This window comes from Pyrus communis, chromosome 10 (genome assembly GCF_041283825.1).
Source record: "Pyrus communis isolate YQ-2024b chromosome 10, ASM4128382v1, whole genome shotgun sequence".
Taxonomy (NCBI): Eukaryota; Viridiplantae; Streptophyta; class Magnoliopsida; order Rosales; family Rosaceae; genus Pyrus; species Pyrus communis.
Window position 1 is genome coordinate 2,790,777 of NC_142574.1, and position 22,841 is coordinate 2,813,617.

Genomic DNA, 22,841 nt, shown 5'->3' on the forward strand with positions numbered 1-22,841 from the left:
CCAAATTTCATTCGAATCGAAGATTGTTTAATCAATCAAATATATCAGTTCGAGTTTTAGGTCTCGAGAAACCATCACGTAAACCAGTTTTAGGTTTTGAATTAGGTGTATAATTTCTCATAAACATTTCAAAAAATCCTTTTTTTTGGTACAATAATATTGGAAGCGGGGGAATGAAACTCAAGATGTTGAATAAAAGAATAGATTCTTTTAACCAACTCTTTTTACACAAAGAGAGCAAATCATAAAAAAAAACTTTAAATGATGCTAATTGATATAATCAAATGCATTATGCATTGTAACTATTTATTAAGGACAATGAAAAAAAGTAGCATAATCTATTCTATATATGAACTAAGGAATCGCATATTTAGAAAGCAATACCACAGTACATTATAATTGTAATCAGGGAGAAATGAAGGATTGAAACTTGAGTCAACGTCCAACATGCAAACAAGAAATACAAGTAGATAGACCAAGACCTAAAATGGTGACCGATACATGTAGACGTGCATACGGAAGCACGAGTAGTGCTATCCTATATTTCTGCAAACGTACATAAGGGAGCACGAGTAGTGCTCTACTATATTTCTGCAATATTTTTCTGTAGCAGATTAACTCACGTATTGACCCCCTACTTGAGAAGAAATAATTATTTTGCTATTCCTTTCAGCCAAGACTAAATGGTTAAGTCGCTGAAGCAATATATCAAAATCATCTTCGCTTCTTATGAGGGCGAGGCGAACATATCGATCTTCAGCGCCAAACAAGCTACCTCTGCGACCATAAACATTCGCTTCTTGTTGCAGAACTCCATAGCAATCTTTATCCACTTCCCTCTCGCACTTCACCCACGCATAAGCTGCCATGCATATAAATATTAGAGTAGTTGGGCTTGTTTTATGCTAGACCTAATGTTATACATAAAAGTTGATATCAACCCAAATTTCATTAGAATATTTTAGGAAAAACCTACATATTCTTTGTCTATCTTTTCATGATAAATAACTTACCATAGTGGGATAATAAGGTCAATTAATAGCTAGGGTTCTCATTTGTTGTTTCATGCCTACTTTACTGTCTATAATGTTTCTTGTCAACCGTCATTTTTCTAATTTAATGGTAATTTATGTGAAACAAATTGATTTTTAGCTTAGAAGCTATTTTATTTGAATCGTATATATAAGTAATGTGGATGAGTTTGATAGCAAATTTATAAGTAATGTGAATAAAGGTTTTGATACATTGCAGAAGCGATGTTGCTATGATTTGCTTACCTATTGATAAGGTTCAATTACTAGTTTTGGGTTTTATTTTTGTTTGTTTAAGAGACATTTTATTCTACCTAACAATAACTTTTATGTTTGACAAATAAAAAAAAAAAACTTTTATGACTGACGAGTTGTTTTTATGCATTCAAAGTATTTATGGCCGCAATTGCAAGCTTGCAAATTTAAAATGTATTATTTAATCAAATAATGCATTTAATCAAAATTTTTAAAATTGTTTTTCATATTTATCTAAAAGGGAAAATTCATCATCGAAAAACTTTCAACCCTAACATAATAATTTCTATAGAAATTAATAACCAAAATATGTTTTTGGGTTTTCTCTAAAATATGAGGTGCTTACTGGGCCTACTTCAAAAGGCCCCAATGTTATAAATGGCACTTACGGTTTTCTATGTATGTCAAAGACTAGCCTATGTCAAATTTTGTACAGAAACCCCATGTTATCCAAAAGTATGTATTTGAAAATAGATTAGAAAAAGAAGTATCACAAAATCATGAGCTAGTCGGTATTTTTTTGAAAGATTTATATGTGCTTAGTTGTGTTTCCTTAAATCGACAGCATCATGCATGTAAGGATATTTTTTTTTATTAACTTCTCATTTGCGGCTATAAAAAATATTTTAATGAAAAAAATATCAATAAATGTATGTGTGTGTGCACTCCTGCAAAAATATAGCTTAAGAGAAATGTTAAAGAGACACTCTCAAAGTGAAACTTTATGAATTCTCTTACACCTCAAAGTTTAATGATAATTCTCTTGCCAACATTATAAAATATTGTACCAAAAACATAAGGTGTCAGAAAATCTATGAAGAGTCCAACTTTTGAGAGTCTCCTTACACCTCAATACTGCACGTATTTCCAAAAAACATAGCTTAAGTGAAACTCTATGAATTCTCTTACACATCACAGTTTAATGATAATTCTCGTGCCAACATTATAAAATATTATACCAAAAACATAAGGTGTCAGAAAATATATGAAGAGCCCAACTTTTGAGGGTCTCCTTAGCATTTCTCATAGCTTAATGTTGTTGAATGATCCCAGGTTGATTTATTTGATCCAATATCAAATATCCAACGAAAGATAATGTGGACGTAATACTCAGCTAGGGGAAGCAAATTTTTTGTGATATACATGATGGTGTAGAGAGAATGTTACCTGGTGAAGGTACTCTAATTTTTTGGAAATACGTGCAGTATTGGGGTGCAATTTTCTGCAGAGAAAATCGGTTTGACAAACGAAGAGTACTGCTCAACTTTTCCCAGCGTTTCTTCAAATTGTCGAACCCAAATTCAAAAATTTCCTTGGCCCGAGTTTCAAGGACGACATTCATAAGCTTCAGAGCTCTTAGCTGAGTGTCCCGGGAAACACCGAAGCTGCTTAACTGTATGTAGGTTTCCATTCTTTGGTACACAGACTCATCCTTCACCACTGCCCACCTGCCACAAGGCACAACACTAATGTATCAATGTTCTCCTTTCAACTTGAGGCTTAATCGAAATTTAAACAGGGAACTTTGTGTATTAAACATATTATTACCCGAATCTAGTACCAGCATGGCCAGTGAACTTAGAAATTGAAAATATCATAAGATCATCGTCTGCTGGAGCTGGAATCGCTGTAAAATGTGGCCAGTAATATACACGATCATAGATTGCTTTGGCATTTGGGCCTTGAAACATTGCCTTCTTCAGCTGCCCATCAGGATTGTTTGGTGAGGTAACATACTCAATAACGTTTGCGGTATCATCTGAGATGTTCTGGAACAAGGCCGCATCTCCTTCAAACTTAAAGTCAAGTGATCGAAAAAACTCCGCTTGTGTTTGGTAAAGCTGTTAAAACTCAGACGTCAAAATGATGATATACATATATTGGCAGAGCATATGCGTGAATTATTATTTGTTTTAATTTGTACCATCTAAAATGACAATCATACGTTTGTACAATTGTTTAAAATCATAGATGGTACAATCATTTTAAATTTTGTATGTCGAGATTTTGGAAGTAAGATTTAACCTTGTAATAAGGGACTGAAACCAAAACACTTGCAGGTGAGGAGTTAAAGTTATCAGAAGACAACGCGTAAAGTGCAGCGTTGAGAAGATGGGTTGAGCCAGCACCGAAAACAATGTATCTTCCTTCAGTCACAGCATTCCCAACAACGGCATGAACTGTGCGGATGTGATTCTCAAGCTCTGCTGACATGGAAGATTTATCAGGGTAGCTGTAACTCATTCGATGCCATCCTGCTACTGCAATTGCACTTTTAGCTGCATGTTGCATCCAAAAGGGCTCCAAGAAAAATGGGTCTCCGCTGCAACAAAAATACAAAGGTTCATAAGTCAGCATTTCCTCTACCCAGTTCGTAATGTTTCACTCCCAATAAAACAGTTCTTTAATTGAAGTGACAAATTAATTGATATTGGTTTGGTCATTAAATTGTAGCATATTTTCTAAAAAAATATAATACTTGGTTCATTTGGTTGTGAGTATACTTTCTGTACCCTTACAATAACTGTTTGACACTTGTATTGTTGTACATAATCCTTTCGTTTTTAAAAGGATTCCCAAGTGTACATACATACATATATATATATATATATATATTCCTTCTAGGAATCTCTCAATTTCAACTAGGCCCGACAACAACCTAGTCATGTTTGTGTCATTTTTATATTATATCCGTTATCTTAATGGATTTTGTCGTTTCAAACCTATTATCTTAACAGGTTTTTAACAAGTAATCCAATAATAATCTGATTCATTAACGGGTTGTGTCTTTCGTGTTGGGTTAACGAATCACATAAAAAACTGTCATGCCTAATGTATAAATCTGGCAAACGATATCATATTGGGTCACCTGTTAAGTGACCTGATAACGACCCAATTCGTTATGGGTTCTTAATGGGTTATTCAAGAACAACCTGACTCATTAACAGATTAACTCGAAACTCGTTATTTTCCTAACGTTCATATCCGGTTCATATCCGATTAATAGATCGTGTAAGAAATTGTCTTGCCTAATTTCAACCAACCATTTTTTTATTAAATGCCATCTCATTTGAATCTGGATCCTCTTTGTGAGGATTTTGAGAATTCATGAATAATGTCTGTTCATCATACATCGTACGGTCATAAATTATTTTAAATTTTTTATTTAAAATTAAACACAATCAGTACTTGACGAAAATTGATCGCACGATGTACATAAGGGGACACAATTCACAGATATTCGAAATTCTCACAAAGATGTTCATGATAGAATCCTGTTGGGTCTCATTCGGCTGTTGCAAAAACAGTGACTCGTGAAGCCCAAAATTGATTTGGCATTATGAAACATTGTTAATTCAGTATTTGTTCCTGTTATATGGGCCCCAATGCTAAATAATATCAGAGAATCATTTGCAAAAGAGGGATCCGAGCCAAAATAAAAATCTTCCAATTGATAGAAGACAACATTTCATTTTAGAAGAACCATGTATATAAATGTTGGAACATCTTTCAGCTTCCTGTCTCCGTTGTAAAAAATATATTTTAACCTTAGTTCTAATATTTTAAATCTTAATCCTGGTTGGAACTTTGTTTCTGAAAAATATTCCAAACTTCAAGGGGTCCATGTATTTTATTCATTAATTTTAATAATATTTGGCTATTCAAACTTAAAAAGAAGTAATTTATAAAGAAAATTAATGAAAATGATTTGAAAACTTTGAGTTTTAACGATAAAGATAAAATAAAAGACAAATTAAATAGTACCAGGATTAATATTTTAATGTAAAAATATAATTTTTCGTTAAAGTAAACAGTACCGGGAGTTTTTCATTAATGTTCCTTAATTTCGACTATAGCCAAGTACATATTTGTTTTTATTAGTTTTTGTTTTCTTTTTCGGTCTCAAATTCATGGTCGATATTCACTAAGATCTGGAAAACAGAGTCCGTTAATTTAAAGAAACTATAGCCCCCTTCTGTTTCAAATTTCTTCCTTACCTTTTATTTTACAGTTGGGATTAACACTTTGGGATGATCTAGTAATTCAGATGAAACACTGAGAGCAACCAGCTAGCAGATATACATAAGTTCTCAACAAAATAATGGAAGGACCGTATTTAGATCATGATTCATGTTGCAGGATTTTCTAATATAATCCATAATTTTAACTGTTAGATTCTTGGTCAAACATACAATGAAAAAGATTTATTTATTTATTTTAAGTTTTAGTATAATCAGGAATTTTAATTGTTGGTAAATCACTGATCTAAAACCCCTACTAAATCAATATCCCAAACTAGAGAGAGTGAGAGTGAGAGAGTGAGAGGGGTACCCGTCGGCGTTTGCTGCACATCCAGTTACAAACAAAGAGCAGTCAGGGCCTCCATAGCAGGAATTGCACTCACAAACAGGTTCCTTCCCATCAAGAATTAGGCCATCTAAGTAGGCTCGTCCATGCCCTGAGCAAGGGATGGCTGCTACGTGCTCAGCTTCTTCTGCTGCTCTTCTGCTCCAGCTCAATTTCCACTCTCCTTCCACATACAGTTTGAAGGCACACAGACAGAACAATAGGTTAACAGCCATAGAAAAGCTCGCAACATAGATGCTTTTTGCCTTGGGCGCCATATGAATTTAGTTTCTGCTTCTCAGGTTCTCTTGCATATATTTTTATATAGCCTTATATATGCAAAAGAAAATATGAGAATGACAAGTTCAAAGCATTTGGAGAGAGAGAATATGGTGATACGATGGAATTATGAAATATGGTATAAATGCCACACGTGTGTTTTTGTACAAAAGCGAGTTAAAGTTGACTTTGGTGTGTTTTGTGTAAGAAAACTAACCAATGTGGATTTTGGTGAAAGCATGCATTGGATGAAAATGTCATAGTGAGGTACACTATTTTCTTCTTGTGCGAAAGATATTGTTGGACCAAATGCCTTATAAATAGAGGCATGCTTGTAACCTCATGACAACACATCAGATAAAAAATGAAAGGTAACTCTTTATGTATATATCCTTTGTATGATATATTGTATTCGTTTTGCTTCTATCTCTAGCAAATGTTATCTCTCTTACTTTTGCCACAGTAAAATTCTCACAAAGTTAGATCTGGCACGGTTAAATTATCACAAAGTTGCCTTCATCTATAGATAGGTATCATATGTCATTCAATTTATTCATATGCAATTTAGGGTGATTCCAATCCCGAGTGATCAAATTCTATTTTTAGTTTTCCTTCTATTTTGATTTTCAGTTAAATGTTGTTCTAAGGATTCACCATTAACGGATTTACACATTTAGGTGTCTTTAGTGGAAGAAATCTTATTTGTTCAATTTTGTTAACTTTCTTTTCTTACATATGATTTTAAGGAACACCTGAACACATGGATGTAATATATGCATATAAACATTTTTTTGGCACTTATATTTTCAAATTTTCTACACTTTCAACTATATTTCAAACCCCGCAGTAACGAGCAGGTACACCTGCTAGTAACATATAAACCACAAAAATATCATTTCCCAAAAAAATTTATCAGTTCCAAAGGAAAAAAAAATCTACACTTCGGAATAGACCATGACATCAGATTAGTATCCCTTGTTCATCTTCATCATTCTCTCAAGTTTTACCAAGACGGTGTCATACAACTGAAAAAAATAAAAAAAAGTAGAAATAAATCACATGGATTAGATGTTAAAATAGAAGAAGACCATTCTAATTTATATATATGTTTTGGGAATCCAATGAATCATCTCATATAGCACCAAGTATAGGTTGAGAATATTGATAATTCCCACGCCAACCCAATTATTCCCACGCCAATCCTTCCGGTGTGTAACCGACAGATGCTAATTATGTGTCCGCAACAGAGGTCGTTCGCATCCACCACATGAGCATTAGTTCATTCTACATGGTGACGTTGTAGCTTGGTTACAGTGCAATTGAAGGGAAGAATTTGGTTTTAATTATGAAATTTCCTTCTTTTATATTTTATTTCATGTAATATGGCTATGGTGTGAGTTTCTGAGTTTGGGCCGGGCCTATATGGATTGTAGTGTTGAGTTTTTGAGTTTGGGCCCTACATGGATTGTAGTGTAGATTTGTGAGTTTGGTCCTATTGTGCTCCTTAGCTAGAGCAATGCTTTTGCCCGTTTAAATCCTTACTAGGAGACACACATCGATTCGAAATGTCCACTTGAACTTCTAATCAAGCTATGCTGACCGATACTAAGAAGGTGACGAAGTCATAAAGTGTAGTGATGTGGAAAATTTGAGTAAATTTAAACCTAAAAATGACTAAATGGAAGAGTGCGCATGTGAGCGAAAATTGAACCTATTTCACACATTGTCAGAGTATAAGTAAAGTACAGTAAAATTAGGATAAGATACTATCGGAAGTAATGTCCTATACCAACTTTTGCCAGAAATCCTTGTTCACACAAAAGCCTTGCCACTAAAACCTGGAGGGGCGAAAAAGGTGAGTGGGCCTGAAAGTATTGTTTGTAAAAATTTGGGTTAATTACACTAAAACCCTTTGAGTTTTATCGAGTTTTCACAAAACCCTCTCACATTTGAAACATTACACTAACACCCCCTCACGTTTTAATTCATTTTCACATAACCCCTTCAGTCAAAATTTTGCTAATAAATGGACAACTTTACCCTTGTAACTAATTAATTAAATAATAAAGAAATATATTAGAAAAAAATATTAAAAATAAATAAATTAAACATTAAAAAATAAATTAAAATTTTAAAATGAAATAAATAAATGCAGACCTTTATCAAGTTACTGTTAGTAAAAACATCAGGCTGACATTGCGGGAGAGTCTTCATCAGGTTAAGAATAGAAAATGCCTCATTAGTCAAATTGTTCAGACAAAGATGAGAATTTTCTTAATTTTTCTTTAGATTAAGGGCAAAATCCTCAGGAGCATAAAGACACTGCTTCTTCTCAATGGCGTCGGACAGGGCCTCAGTGACAGTGTTGACCTAGGCCTTGGCATTGTTCTTCCGATCCACCTTATTCTTCACATTTTTTAAAGAGGAACGAGCGGAGATGAAGTGGAAGGAGTGAAGATTTTTCTGTAAGTCACCGGAATTGATGTATCCGAGACGCCCGGGAACTCACATCTCTCCCAGTGGAGCTTTTGTTGAGAGGAAGAAGATGCGGGATGAGAAAGGAAGAGAATGAGAGAAAGATTGAAGAAGACATGGATGGCTTTGGCCTGCAAAATTGTTAAAGCAGCGACGAGGTAGTGAGTAGTGAGGGTAGGGCAGGGGAAAGGAAAAGGATGAAGGTGGCAATGGTGGGACAATGAGAAAGGAAAACAGAGGGGAGTGGAATTGGGGAAGGGGTTTAGGTTTCCTTTTTTTTTTTTTCCTTTTCTATTTTTAAGTTTTTAATTTATTCTTTTAATGTTTAATTAAAATTTTCAATGTTTAATCATTTTAATGTTTTTTTACTAATATATTTCTATTTAATTATTTAGTTATAAGGGTAAAGTTGTCAATTTATTAGTAGAACTTTGACTGAAGGGGTTATTTGAAAGTGAATTAAAATGTGAGGGGATGTTAGTGTAATGTCTCAAATGTGAGGGGGTTTTGTGAAAACTTGATAAACCTCAGGAGGTGTTAATGTAATTAACCTGTAAAAATCTTTTCCAAAATGTATAACCCCTCGCCGTAAAACAACTATAGTTTCCAAATTTATATACTACATATAGTATGAAAACAATACGTAAACAGTAATATTTCAAAAATACGGTAAATCACAACATTTCACCTATAAAACATATAACATATGGTGTGATCACAATATCTTGCATGACAAACATATAATATCAATGCTGACATATGAGCTTATGCAAAGATATTTTGGCATAAACAAGACTGGGTGTAATGATGATCTACACTCTAATACTACAATCACGTGAAGACTGGCGTTATATGCGTCCTAATTGCCTATAGCAATCTAGGACCGGACTGGCATCTACAATGGATCTAAAGTGAAAGTATCATTGCGATGTGAACATACACAGGCTGGCCTTGGGCCGGACAAGTACTAACACCAGTGTAGCATGCACGATGAGCAGTTAACATAAATATGATCATGCAACGGTAAATCAATAATTCTAGTCAACATAATACTATTCATGGCCGTAAATATAATTAAGGCGTCATATAATAATACGCATCCCGTAAGACATAGAATGATTTCATAAACTCAGACAATGCACTAATTCTTATAAATGTTAATCTAACCTTGGCGTAACGCAGAAAATTCTTTATTATATAAAGGGAAACTAAATAAATATATAATATTTGAAAGCAAAAACCCACTCACAAATCATGTCATTAGGTTGAACCCGCCTTGCGGCATTGAAGATCATTGGGATGCATTTTACCTAGAAATGAAACCATTTATGTTAATATATATTGTATTAACGTAAATTTGCGTATTCGTACAAAGTACGGTGAATAAAGGAACTATTTTAAAACAATCGAATTTCGAAAAACGGAGGGTGAATTCGGATTGAACATGTCGAGTAACCTAAGAAGGGACCTTGGGTTCCTCCACGAGCCGTCACACGTGCAGCCACAAGGTGGTTGCATTGGTAGCTATGCGCGCCTCATGCGCCTTCCTCACGAGGCCTGCAGATTTGCAGGTTTTTGGTCCCATTTTCAAAGCTCATTTCTAGCTCATTTCTCAGTCATTTTCAATGTTCTATATATGGATTTGAAGTTAGGAATGAGAAGGAAAGAGATATACCAGTTTGAGGTCAAGCAGAGGCCGAAAACGATTGGAAAAATGGCCTAAAAATGGCCTTATGGTCATAGTTCCTTTTGTTGAAAATTTAGGGGATATCCCCTTCATCGATTCAGTGCTATATCATTGTTCAAATACATACAGAAGATCAAGATCGAACCACAAAAACAAAAATGAAAGATTTAGAAAGTCCCGAGGCTTACCCTAGTTGGAACGTCAAGAATTCGCCGAATTGCGTTTGAGGACGATAATGAATAGTGGCATGGGTTCGTGTTCATGGTGGTGACACACTGTGAGGCTGATGGTGGTTATAGGACTCGCCAAAGTGGCGATGGAGATCTATGGCTCGGTGGTGATTTTACGAAGGAGGAGAGATGCGGAGATGAGGGGTGAGAGGGATGAGAGAGTGAAATGAGGGAGAGATGAGTGATGTGGCAGCAAGGGAGAGGGGGCCGAGAGATTGAGAGATATAGGAGAGACAATAGGTAGAGATGGAGTGGTGTGTAGGCTCCACTTGGCACACAGTCCAAAGCCATAAAAGATAAAAGAAAAATAGAAAAATATCTTTCGGGATGTGAAATTACTAAATTACCCTTAGTGTTATGTGATTTGTAAAAACTTCGTTATAACTTTGAATTTGCTTTCGTTTGCACCTACGAATATGTGGGTGCGTGTCTTTGAGTCTATACTAAATAATAACTAATTAGGCACGATGCCTAATTAATAAAATACTAACGTAGATGGGTCTACTTGCCAACTTGCTTAACGAACCCAACGAGTAACCATCATATTACGGTTTGCAGCCCGCAATACCAAAAACTCATTGTTGTCTCGATAAACAACTAATAAATTTTCGAGAATGCAAAATTACAATTTTGCCTCTTATTGGGAAACGTGCATAAATCGTTTGATTATGTCGTTCATGCTCACGTGTTGGTAAGAACATGCACCACCTAGAAATATATGCAAAGGTACAAGAAGTGATAAAGACTCGAATGTCCATGAAGGATTTCCACCCGTCAGGGACATTTTCGTAATTTACCAATATTAAGAAATAAAATAATATTAAACTCTGGATGGGACGTCACACTAAGTCTGACACAATTAATTGTAGTCCATTTAAACATATCTTGTGAAGTCCAGTATTTTCAAAACCTATAAATACATGTTGTGTATTTTATTTATTTGCTTTTGCATGGTCATCATGCAAGTGAGACATCGACCTCAGCTTTTATCATACCCTCGTGGTCAAGTTTGGAGTAGCTGATTTAAGCACACATATCCTATCACGGTAACAGAATGTCTTTGGCAAGTTACAAATAATAACGTCCAATCATATATTCCAATCTTTTTGCATTGTTCTTGTATTGGAGTTTGAGGTGGCTCCGTGTGTTACCATTCATTCTTTTTAGATGACACCTCTTCATCCACTTGGCAGCCCGCAAACTACTCTAACAAGTGTCAATCTTTCATGCCTTGTTATCCAATGAGGTGGCTCCGTTTGTGGTCTTCTAAATACATTCTGCCACTTCTCCATTTTGTTCACATATTTCCTCAACCTTTTCCATCCTTTTATAACGTTGCATGCAGTTAGCATGCAATAGTGCAATAGTTTTATATATGTGTGTGTGTGCGTGTGTGTATATTTAGAGAGAGAAATGAAAGAAATTCTAGGGTTAGTGAGTTCTTTGTGTGGAGAATGTTAGTGGGCTTGTCTTACTGAGGTTGTAATTATCGATTGAGGTGAGTGGTTTATATAATGTAATATTAAATTTCTTATTCTCTAATAAATACGAAAATCATAAGTCATCATGGGATTTCACTATATTTCAAATATCTTTCTATTTTAAGTCAAGTATGTTAGACTTATTAAATGCTTTTAGAATTATTATATATGGTAATATAATATGGTGTTCCTGGAGCATGAGAACTTCAATGTTGTTTTATCCAAGGGATAACTTTATGACACATGACAACATTAGGGCAAAATGGCCAGTATAGGGTCACGTGGTAAACTACATATTATGAAGAATAACCAACATGTGAACATATGATGTGATATGGAATTGTGTGGCTAAAGCTTTTGATATAATTATGATATATGTTTTCTAGAGAGGGTATAACATCACACTTGACTAACATTTTATATATTCTACTCACTGAACGACAGTTGTTGACAAACCTGGCAATTTCTTACACGACCCATTAACACGACAAGTAAATGAAAAAAAAAAAAAAAAAAAGAGGTTATGGATCAACATGATAATTAATCGGGTCATTATCGGGTCAAGTGATAAGAACCCCTTAATAACGGGTCCTTAACAGATTTACATGAGGGTGATATGCGGGTAATCTGTTTTGACACGTTAAAAAAAAGTTATTTTGATGATTTTAACTTTTTAAATTACTAAGAAAATTTACTATAAAATACAAGAGCCATAATGTATGTGTATATATTGCATATTAATATGTATTATTATTATATTATTATTCTATATAAATTTAAAAATTTAAGTTTTATTTATTTATTTATAGTATATACTATAGGCAAATAGTGAGATTAAGAAATTATAAAACACATTAAAAATAAAAATATCAAGTAATTTAAAAATACCAAACACATTTGATGGTTTACTTATTTTTTATGCTTAGTTTATGTGGAAGAGAGTGTGGAAAGCCTTAATGAAAATATCGTCAAGTAACTCTTAAAGACAATATATCAAACCAAAGTTCCAATACCATTTGCCTTGGTGATTGATGAAAATTGAAGGGTTTTAATGTAAAAAACGTTCAAGGTTCTTTAACGTTGAAATGCAATTCCCTTCATTTTTCATATCAACATTTGGTATTTTGTAGTAATGTATTATGCACTAATGTTTTTTCATTAGGCTCTTATTTTGGGGTATGTAATACTTGAAAGACAAATGTTCTTTTTATTATTTGTGTTACAACATTGTATGCATATACTAATTTAGTATTATGTTTTCTATTTTTGTGGGGCCGAATTATATTTTTCACTTTCATTTAAAATGTATTTTCTTTTAACTGGTAACATGTTGGGTTATATGACCTGATAATATTAACGGGTCGATTTTGGGTTGGGTCATGTTACCTATTTACTTTAACGGGTGTTACATGACATGATCTGTTAAGATATTTGGTATGTCATGAAAACAACACGAACACCTGTGGAGCCAAAAATAATCAAGGGGCGACACGTGGATTTTTGGATAAAAAGACAAAATTACCCTCGAGGCACACCTCCTCTGCGCGAGTAGTGTACAATCATCCCTCAATCAAGTCAAAAGTGCCCAAATAGGTATTTATTTATAACCTATTTCATCCATCCCTCTTCATATCTTCTCCACAAGGTAACCCCTAAATCATTCCTTTTTTATTATATTAATTAGCTAATTAATTGATTAATAATTCAAGTAATTTGCTAATTAAACACAAATCATGAACTTGACCCACAAATCTATCCAAGTGGTAGGTCCATCTCCTCCCAAGGTGGCCGGCCACACCCTTATATAAACACCCTCATTCTCTCCAAAACTCAATTCCAATTCTCTTACTAAATTCTCAAAATTCTCAAAACACTTTTCTTCAAAATTCTAACTTGGCATCGGAGGTCTTCGGCCAAAGCCCCCCTCATTCATCGTGGGTGCGTGAGGCTTTTGGTCTTGACCTAAGATGTTATTTGTTTAGTAGGTGCAATTTTGTCCAAGAACAAGGAGGAAGAAATTTGCATCCACAAATTGGTGCTTTCATTAAGAGTTGAGTCACACGTTCGTAGAAGACTTTCGCATCTAAGGTTTCATGTTTCTTTGCCTATTTGTAGATTTTTCATACGTTCTTATTCTAGGAATTTTTATTTCTAAAAATCATTTGATAAAATGTAAAAGAAAAGTACAATGGCAAGAGATTCAGAAACCTCGACGAATGGAAATTCCAACATTCAAGGATTAGGATCGCGGTGATCTACAAGGCTCAACATAGCGGTGAGTAGAGCGGCACCCCCAAGAGGCACCACCATGGCAACCACCATGGTGACCACCAAGACAGCCACCTTCGGAAAATCCCATGGCTTTAAAGCCATAGCCCAAGCCGTTCTATTTCAAGCTTCAAGGGCCTAAGCCCTAGTCGAGTAGGCCTGTGCCACCTAAACCCAACGCGAGCTTAATGTGTTGCTAAGCCAAGCCCTAGCCTTGCACCCATGTGCACCACACGTAGAGCAGTCCAATCCCATGGTCCAGCTTGCTCCTGCAGATCAGTCCACTCCTGTGGCCCAGCCTGTTCCCACCGAGCATCCCACTCCTATGGCATTCCAAGTAGCCCAAATCGGTCTAAGATTAGTTCCACTGTCCCGACTTCACATTCCCCAATTCGAATATCGTGCCCGGAGTCTACCACACTTCCATTGCTCAAAGAGATACGTTCCTTCCAAGCTTTTCCAATCTGAATGGCGAACAACACTTGTCCTAACAAGTCATAGAGTTGACGAGCGCCCTCGCACAACAAACGACCTTGGTGAATCAGCTCTTGCAGCGCACCGAGATGCAACATTCCCCAGACGAGGTGTCCTGAAGTAGGACAAGGGCAGACGAAGAACCTTTCCAGCAGCATCCCAGCAAGCAGCTACTCAACCAGCCACAAACCGAACATTCCAGCAGAGTACACTTTAGACTAGGCCCCTGAGATAGCGTATACTCCTGTCTTAGTGCACGAAGGAACGTGCAATCTCGGTTAGGCCCATGAACGAGCATACACTCACGGTTGGGACCACACTTCGAAGAACAACATTAACAACCTTCCAAGCTAAGTGTTCATTCGCGGTTAGGCCCGTAAGGAGCATCTTCCACCTCATATAGGAGTAAGTAGTACAACGGACAGAAAGAAACAGTCACTTAATCCGGCTCAAATTCAATTGGCAGTTTGCAAAGAATTCTCTCGCCTGCTAGGAATGAACCACATGCATCGCAGTCGTAACATAGACGAGCCAAACATGTAAAAGAACAGCCTAGACTAACAGGTTACGACTGGGGGCAGCCGAGACCTCCACTACCTCAACAAAGGCAAATTTAGGAAAAAGTATAAAGGTTATTGATCGAGAGATTATGCGATTTCCAACACAACGAGGTCACCGACGAGGCACTACGACGGGACATGACAACATAAGTAAGTCATCCTTCATGGATAAGATCGAATAGGTAGAGCCTCCACGCAAGTATAACATGCCACATTTCACATCATTCAAAGGAGATGGAGACCTGAAGAGACACTTGAAGCACTACCAAAGCGCAATGATCCTTTATCGAAAAAACGACGATCTTATGTGCAAGATATTCGCCACCACTCTACAAGGCGAGGCATAAGATTGGTTCTATACCCTGCCGTCATAATCCATTTGGAGTTTCGACAAACTTTCTTTGGTTTTCACCAAAGAATATTCATCGTATTGCTTGATCAACAAGAAGTTTGACCACTTGTTCAACGTCAAGAAGAACCTAAAGGAGTCACTTTGCGACTATGTGAAGAGGCTCAAAGCAGAGAAGGCAAGGATAATTAGATGCAACTACTCGATAGCTAAAACAGCCTTCCAAAAAAGACTTTCAACAGACCACATTCTGTTCGAAAAATAGATCATGAAAAAAATCTAACTTTAGTAGACTCTTTCACTCTGGCAGAGAAACATGCACTTTAGGACGAGGCTCACCGATGCATATTTAAGGACTTGAAAAAGTATCCGACATCAAATCCTTACTATCCAAACCGAAAACAGTGGATGACCTATTCGTATGTTTGACAGTATCTGTATTCCACAGTTCAAAAGTTTTCTTCGATGCAACTAGAAATTCAAAAGCTAACTTTGGCGACAGTTGTTGCAATCTAGAAGCTCAAGTTTTACCTTCAAACGCATGCAGTCATCCTCATGACACACTATTCCACCTAATCTAGATGCGTGGCGAAAAGAGCATAGACACTGGCGGATGCAAAATTTTCTGATGAAAGCAACAACTCAGCCCAAAAGGCGCGCCAAGGGCAGATGAACACTAAAAGGACACACTCAGAGGCAAGTTTTGTTCTCGTCGCCCCAAAAGATTCTACATAGGAGCAACATTTTCCGACAGTTGAGCATATCCTGCTATGTGTAGCGGGACGACCCAACGACAGCTCCACGGCTCTCTACTGCGCCTTTACGCCTAGCCTAGGGTGACGTAACTGAGTAGCCCAATGACTCCCCGAGCACACCCTAGCCGAGCCTGCTCTACTCAATGGAGACTTCTGGCATTTGCATGTAGATGGCACATCCAACTACAAAGGGCCGGGAGCAGGCGTGGTCCTTGTCACCCTAGACGATTTGATGCCCGAGTAGTCGATCGCTCTAGGCTTTAAAGCATCCAACAAGACGATCCTCAACTGCCTTAAGAAAACCCTTCCTAACAAGAAGGGAAAATGGCCAAACGAATTCCTTGGATGTGTATGGGCATAGTACACTATAAAAGACAAGCAACCGGTGAGATTCATTTCTCTTTGGCATTTGATTCAGAAGCAATCATTCCTCCCAAATGTCACCGTGCCGAGTATCAGCACTCTACTGCCAAGCATTAAGCAGAAAAGTAAGGAGATGGCCATAAGCTTAAATTTGGCAAAGGAGAAGTGCGAGCAAACCATTACCCGTATCATAGCCTACCAGAAGTAGCTATTCTCTAGATACAACAAAAGTGCCAAGATTCGACTGTTCCAACCTGAAGATCTAGTCCTAAGAAAAACCTTTATCACTACCCGTAGAGAAAGCTCCAAAAAGATGGATCCCATATGGGAAGGTCCATACAAGATCAGTAGAGTAGGCGGCAAGAGTAGCTACACCCATACCACCATGAATGACAAAGAGATCGAAAATCAGTGGAATGCCTACAATATGATGAAGTGCCATGTGTGACCTCCCGCAACACTAAAGCCTGAAGACTCAGGTAGCTCAAAGAGCACCACCTCATTAGTCGATGACTATCCAATTGTTATGCAGTTCCTACCTTACACTAAGTTATCGTTCGTTTCATTCGTTTTTGAATGAGGAATTCAGAAGTAATCTACAATTTAGCTTGACTGCATACTTACAACAATTGATCACTTTTGCACTTCAAAAGAAGATCGCGCCCTTCTTAGGGACTCATCCCAGGAATTACGCCCCCTAAGGGACGAACGATGCTCTTTAATGTGAGAGGGTAAACCAATTCCCCGACACCCGTATGGGTCTGATCTCCATTGCGAGAGGATAAACTAATTGCTCTCCAGTACGAGAGGGTAAACCAATTCTTCGACACCCACATGGGTCTACTCTCCAAAGCGGGAGGATAAACTTACACTCCGAATATCCAGACATGGATGAGCTGGGTTGTCCTGGTATAACTAGGTGCACGATGGCTTGAGCTGGGATTCCTAGATGTAGGCACAATAGTATTTTTCAAGCCTTAACTAATGGAAGGATTTTGGGTCTTTTGGCTTAATCCGCGAGGAACCGGGCCTTAGAGACGGAGGAGGCACATTACGTAGTACGCCCCATGGACGGCTGCCTTTGAACCCTAAAGCTATTACCAAGTGCACTAAAGTAGCCTATGGCTTACTCTTCGAGCAGTAAAGCCGCACTAGACTTATACAACAACACATTCTTGTGAAAGGTTAAACAAGCTAGCGTGCATATACGAAGCTTTATCCACTGCCGACATGCTACGTAGTCGATAAGCTTCACCTCTACCAAGCGCGGAATAACTACACCAAGTCCTAAAGTGTTGTGATACTTGCTATGAAACCTACAGAATTGGAGAAAGTTAAGGTTAACAGCCTAGTGGTCACGCAGACTTGTTTTCTTCTGCAAGTAAGGCATCCGGCTGTCGACCCTATGGCTAACAACTTTGCAAAGTTCTACACCAACACCTATGGTTGCATAAGCTACTCAACCTGTCTGCTTGTAGAAAAGTAGCATGCCTGCCATTGGTCTATAAAGTCTAAAGGTTAAGGCATGAACAAAAGACGCGAAGATGGAGAAAAGCAAAGGAAACAAGTTTATTAAATTTTCTAGCAAAATTGATAAATGACTGGCAAAGATTGAAGGAGTTCAAGTAAAGCAAAAGTAATAAGGAACACAAAGAAAATCCTAAAGACTACATAGAAGGCTACTCCTCAGCAGCTTGGGCGCTCTATGATTACTTGGTCGCCACACCTTCAGCAGCTGCGACACCTTCATCAACGGGATCATCCAACACTTCATCCCTGACTGCCCCAACCTGGGCACTAACATCTCCGACTACTTCACCAATGGAGGCTTCAAAAGTAAAGGCAAGTAAGTGTTCTGGAGAAATAGAGAAGGTTTCGAAGTCTCTCTCAGCAAGCTTGAAGTCAGACGTCTTACCAAAGAGATGATCTACATAACCCAGCTTGTAGAAATCTGCCTGACTCTGAACAAGTGAAGCCTAGAGCCCAGCCTTCTCACCTTTCAGCTGCTCGTTCTCCTCGAGCAGATCAATACATACGCGCTGCAGCTCATCCATTTCTTTCTTCAAACTTTTGTTGATCTTCAGTGTACCTTGGAGTTCCAACATTTGGGGATTAAGCCTATCAAAGACTTTCTTGAAGTGGATTATTTAGTTATAAGCAGCAGTCAACTCTTCATTCTTTGCATAATCAGCGAAACGAAGCTCAGACATGATACGCTTAAGATCTTGAATCTAAGGTATGTAACATTTGATCTCCTTTTCTGCACTTCATACTTAACTTAGATCGCGTCAAGCCTAATCTTCAAGTCAACGATCTCTTGGCAAGCGATCTCAAGTTGCAGAGAAGTGGAGGCAGAGATATTATACCCTTTCAAAGTGATGAGCTTAGATTCCAACCTTTTGATCTTATCAGTAGAAGAATAAGCTTCGGCTGCCACAACCTTTGCCAACTCTTTGGTAGCCTTAGTATTTTCTTGGTCAAGGAGCACAGACTTGGCTGCCAGAATAGACGTCTTCTGCATCATTACAAGTAGAGCAGTCTTCCTATACTCAGCTGTATACTTCGCAAAAGAACTTGGGCAAAAAATTTGTAACATCCCACATCGACCAACGGAGAGGAGGTGATGTGCCTTGTATGTACATGCCTACCTCTATATAGCATGAGGCCTTTTGGGAGCTCATTGGCTTCGGGTTCCATCGGAACTCCAAAGTTAAGCGAGTCTGGAAAAGAGCAATCCTAAGATGGATGACCCATTGGAAAGTTCTCGTGTGTGTTCCTAGAAACAAAACCGTGAGGGCGTGGCCGGGGCCCAAAGCGGACAATATCATGCTATGGCGAAGTCGAGACTGGGATGTGACAGAATGGTATCAGAGCCATTCTGCCGTCTGGTGCGAATGTGTAGACGAGGACGTCAGGCCCCTAAGGGGGGTGGATTGTAACATCCAACATCGACCAACAGAGATAGGGTCATGTGCCTCATATGTACATGCCCACTTCCATATAGCACGAGGCCTTTTGGGAGTTCATTGGCTTCGGGTTCCATCGGAACTTCGAAGTTAAGCAAGTTCGGGTGAGATCAATCCCAGGATGGGTGATTCACTAGGAAGTTCTCGTGTGAATTCCCGAAAACAAAATTGTGAGGGCGTGGCCGGGGCCCAAAGCGGACAATATCATGCTACAACGGAGTTGAGAATATGATGTGACACAATCATTTTAATGCATTCGATAAACTTGGCATAAGCGTCCATGTCTTCAAGAAGATTTGGTTTCAAAAGTGCATAGATCTCAGCAGCCTCTCCAAAAGCAGGCTTAGTGGATTTCTCACAGTTGCCCATCCAAGTAGTCTCTTCTTTCCCAGTAGGCGAATTAGTTTCAGCAGCAAAGGGAATGGGCCTTGGCGCCACTTTAGCAGCGGAGTCCACCTGATCGTTCTTCATAATAGAAAGCCTTTCCAAAGATGAACTGGACTTAGCTTCCAACAGACGTATTGGTACATACTTCGGCATTGGGGGCATAATAGGACCTCTACGCTGAGTAATCCTATCAGCAAATCGTACTAGCCATTATCGATATGGCAAACGCCACATGCTCATATCTAACAGCCTCAATTTGCTTCCCATTAGAAGAAGTCATGTCAATCACATGCCTCTCGGTGGCAGACAAACCTTCACGAGTAGCAGAGGAAGTTTTCAGTTTTTTCTCAACCAATATCTCTTAAGCAGCCGGGGAAAATCTCTTCTTTCCATTTTCATTCATAGTAGGCTCCACGATAACGATTAGACGAGCCAAGGCATCCGTCTTGATCTTTTTTACCTTCTTTCTCGGAAGCAGCCCACATTTCTCCCGGCGAAGAGAACTAAATAGCCAATGCCATTTATAGTACATAGCAGGGGAGCTCAACCCATACTGGCTTTTCCTTCATTTTTTTTCTCTCGAACTAGCAAGCAGGAGGCTTGCATGCCCAGCATTCTAGTTGCCCATGAGGCCCTCAACATTCTCATTTCTCTCAATCGCCTACTTGGCCCACGTTAGGTCTAATAGCTCAAGGGACATGAGTGATGTGGCTCGCTTAGCACTGTGCCCTAGCGCCACAATCCGCAGCCCCAATCTCACAAGCTGCCCTTGGCTTTAGCTTAGCCAAGCAGCCCAAGCAGTGGTCCCTGCCACAACAGCTCATCGGCCTATGTCGAGCAGACTCCTGGCCCCTGCTAGTCAACGTGTCGCACCACCCTGACGGCTGCCATGCGACAGAACTATCCAAGAAGAAGACAAGGAAAATTAATTTTTTCTTACCTCAGTGCAGTGCGGAGAAGATGAAGCAAGCAACGAAAGACGATCTTTTGCATGGGCAAGATGTAGAAGATTGCTAGAGGAGGGGGAACAAATATCCTTTAAGCTCTCTCTCTCTCTCTCTCTTGTAGGGTAGAATAAATCGCTTTCTAAAGTTGATTTAATAATCCACTTAAGGTGGACTTAAATAGGTTTTGAGAGAAATTTATTTCCCTTTCCTAGAAGGATCTGAGTTCCAATTAAAGAGGGAATCTACGTCAAAACAGGAAACAATCCTAAGTTTCCCAAACCAAGAAGATCTCTACACCTGCTGCCCTTTTCTGCGAGCAGCCCAACAGGTGTGGGGGCATTTGTGGAGCCAAAAATAATCAAGAGGTGACACGTGGCTTTTTGGGTTAAAAGGACAAAATTACCCTCGAGGCACACTAGAATTCCTACATGCGAGCAGTGGACAATCATCCCTCAATCAAGTCAAAAGTGCCCAAATAAGTATTTATTTATAACCTATTTCATCCATCCCTCATCATATCTTCTCCAAAAGGTAACCCCTAGATCATTCCTTTTTTTTTTTTTTATTATATTAATTAGGTAATTAATTGATTAATTATTCAATTAATTTGCTAATTAAACACAAATCATGAACTTGACCCACAAATCCATCCAAGTGGTCGGTCCATCTCCTCCCAAGGTGGTCGGCCACACCCATATATAAACACCCTCATTATCTCCAAAACTCAATTCCAATTCTCTTGCTAAATTCTCAAAATTCTCCAAACACTTTTCTCTCAAAATTTTAACTTTGGCATTGGAGGTTCTTCGGCCAAAGCGCCCCCCCAACCACAATTCATCGTGGGCTTGTGAGGCTCTTAGCCTTGACATAAGGTATTATTTGTTTTGTAGGTGCAATTTTGTCCAAGAACAAGGACGAAGAAATTTGCATCCACAACACTGAAAACACGACATCAATACTAGATCTTTGTTGCGCACCCCTCCCCTTATATTTTACAGATAAGTTTTAGCAAGACAGGTGCTAAGCTGAGTTTGTGCTAGACGAGAAAATGGGGGTTTTAATTTATTTTTGTACACAGTGTAAGATTTTTTGACTTATTTGTCTAAGAGAAGTTTGTTTTTCGTTTTGCTTTTTATTTATATTCACGCACCGGACTTGGAGTTAATTTTTTCACCAACTACTGGTTTGGACATGACATATTTGGTTTTTATTTAGGATTGACAATTTCAGTATAGATAGTGGGTTGAATGTCATAATAGGTAAGGACACTAAGTTGTATTGTTTTTTGAAACAAAGGTTTTGTATTGTTGTTGAAAACAAAGGTATTTATTTTTTAGTATTGCCTTAATTTCATTTTGATCAGAGAATAAACAAGATTTTTTCTTTACTTAGATGACAAATTCATGTAGGCATGAATACTTGTGACGTCTAAGATGTATCCAATTGTTTAAAAGGCTGTTATCATAACACATGCCTATGTAAACCGACCTCATTGGCTGGTAGTTGGTCCTATATTGGCAAAAACCAACCTTATTGGTTGGCGTCGGAAACATACTGGAAGAGAAAAGCTAATTGTGCTAGCAAAAATCTACTGTCTTCAGTCTTGACAAATTTGTACATATAAAACAATCAACATCTTTGATAAAAAATCAGCCTTACATGCCCACGAGGTGACGAGGGAGGTTTGGCCAATAGATCTTCGATGCCTAAGTCAGTATCTCTTAAGTCTTTATGGTGTGTATGCGTGGTAAAAAGCTTACCAAAATTTGATGGAGATTGAGGTATTTAAAGGAATAAGTGGCCGGCCATGGGGTTAGAGTTATGTCCTACTCATGCCGACATTCTATTGGTCAAGGTGTGTCATCCGTTAATGAATGAGGAAGAATATTCCCAAGATATCAATTACGAGAAAATGCCTTGGGATAACGGTGGAAGTATCCCTAATTGATTGTGATAGGGATTCCTTACTTGATTGAGTTGGTCTTCA

At 38.0% G+C, this 22,841-nt stretch overlaps 1 protein-coding gene across 1 annotated transcript; it reads right to left on the reverse strand.

Moving 5' to 3' along the window:
* Nucleotides 1–369: 369 nt before the first annotated feature.
* LOC137730177 (tryptophan aminotransferase-related protein 4) lies at nucleotides 370–6,018 on the reverse strand. The gene is made up of 5 exons (XM_068469238.2): nucleotides 5,619–6,018; nucleotides 3,312–3,609; nucleotides 2,835–3,127; nucleotides 2,454–2,734; nucleotides 370–862 (listed from the first exon to the last, which is right to left on the reverse strand). Exons 1-5 carry the CDS (start codon nucleotides 5,909–5,911, stop codon nucleotides 615–617), a joined length of 1,413 nt encoding a protein of 470 aa, XP_068325339.1. The 5' UTR covers nucleotides 5,912–6,018; the 3' UTR covers nucleotides 370–614.
* Nucleotides 6,019–22,841: the final 16,823 nt, after the last annotated feature.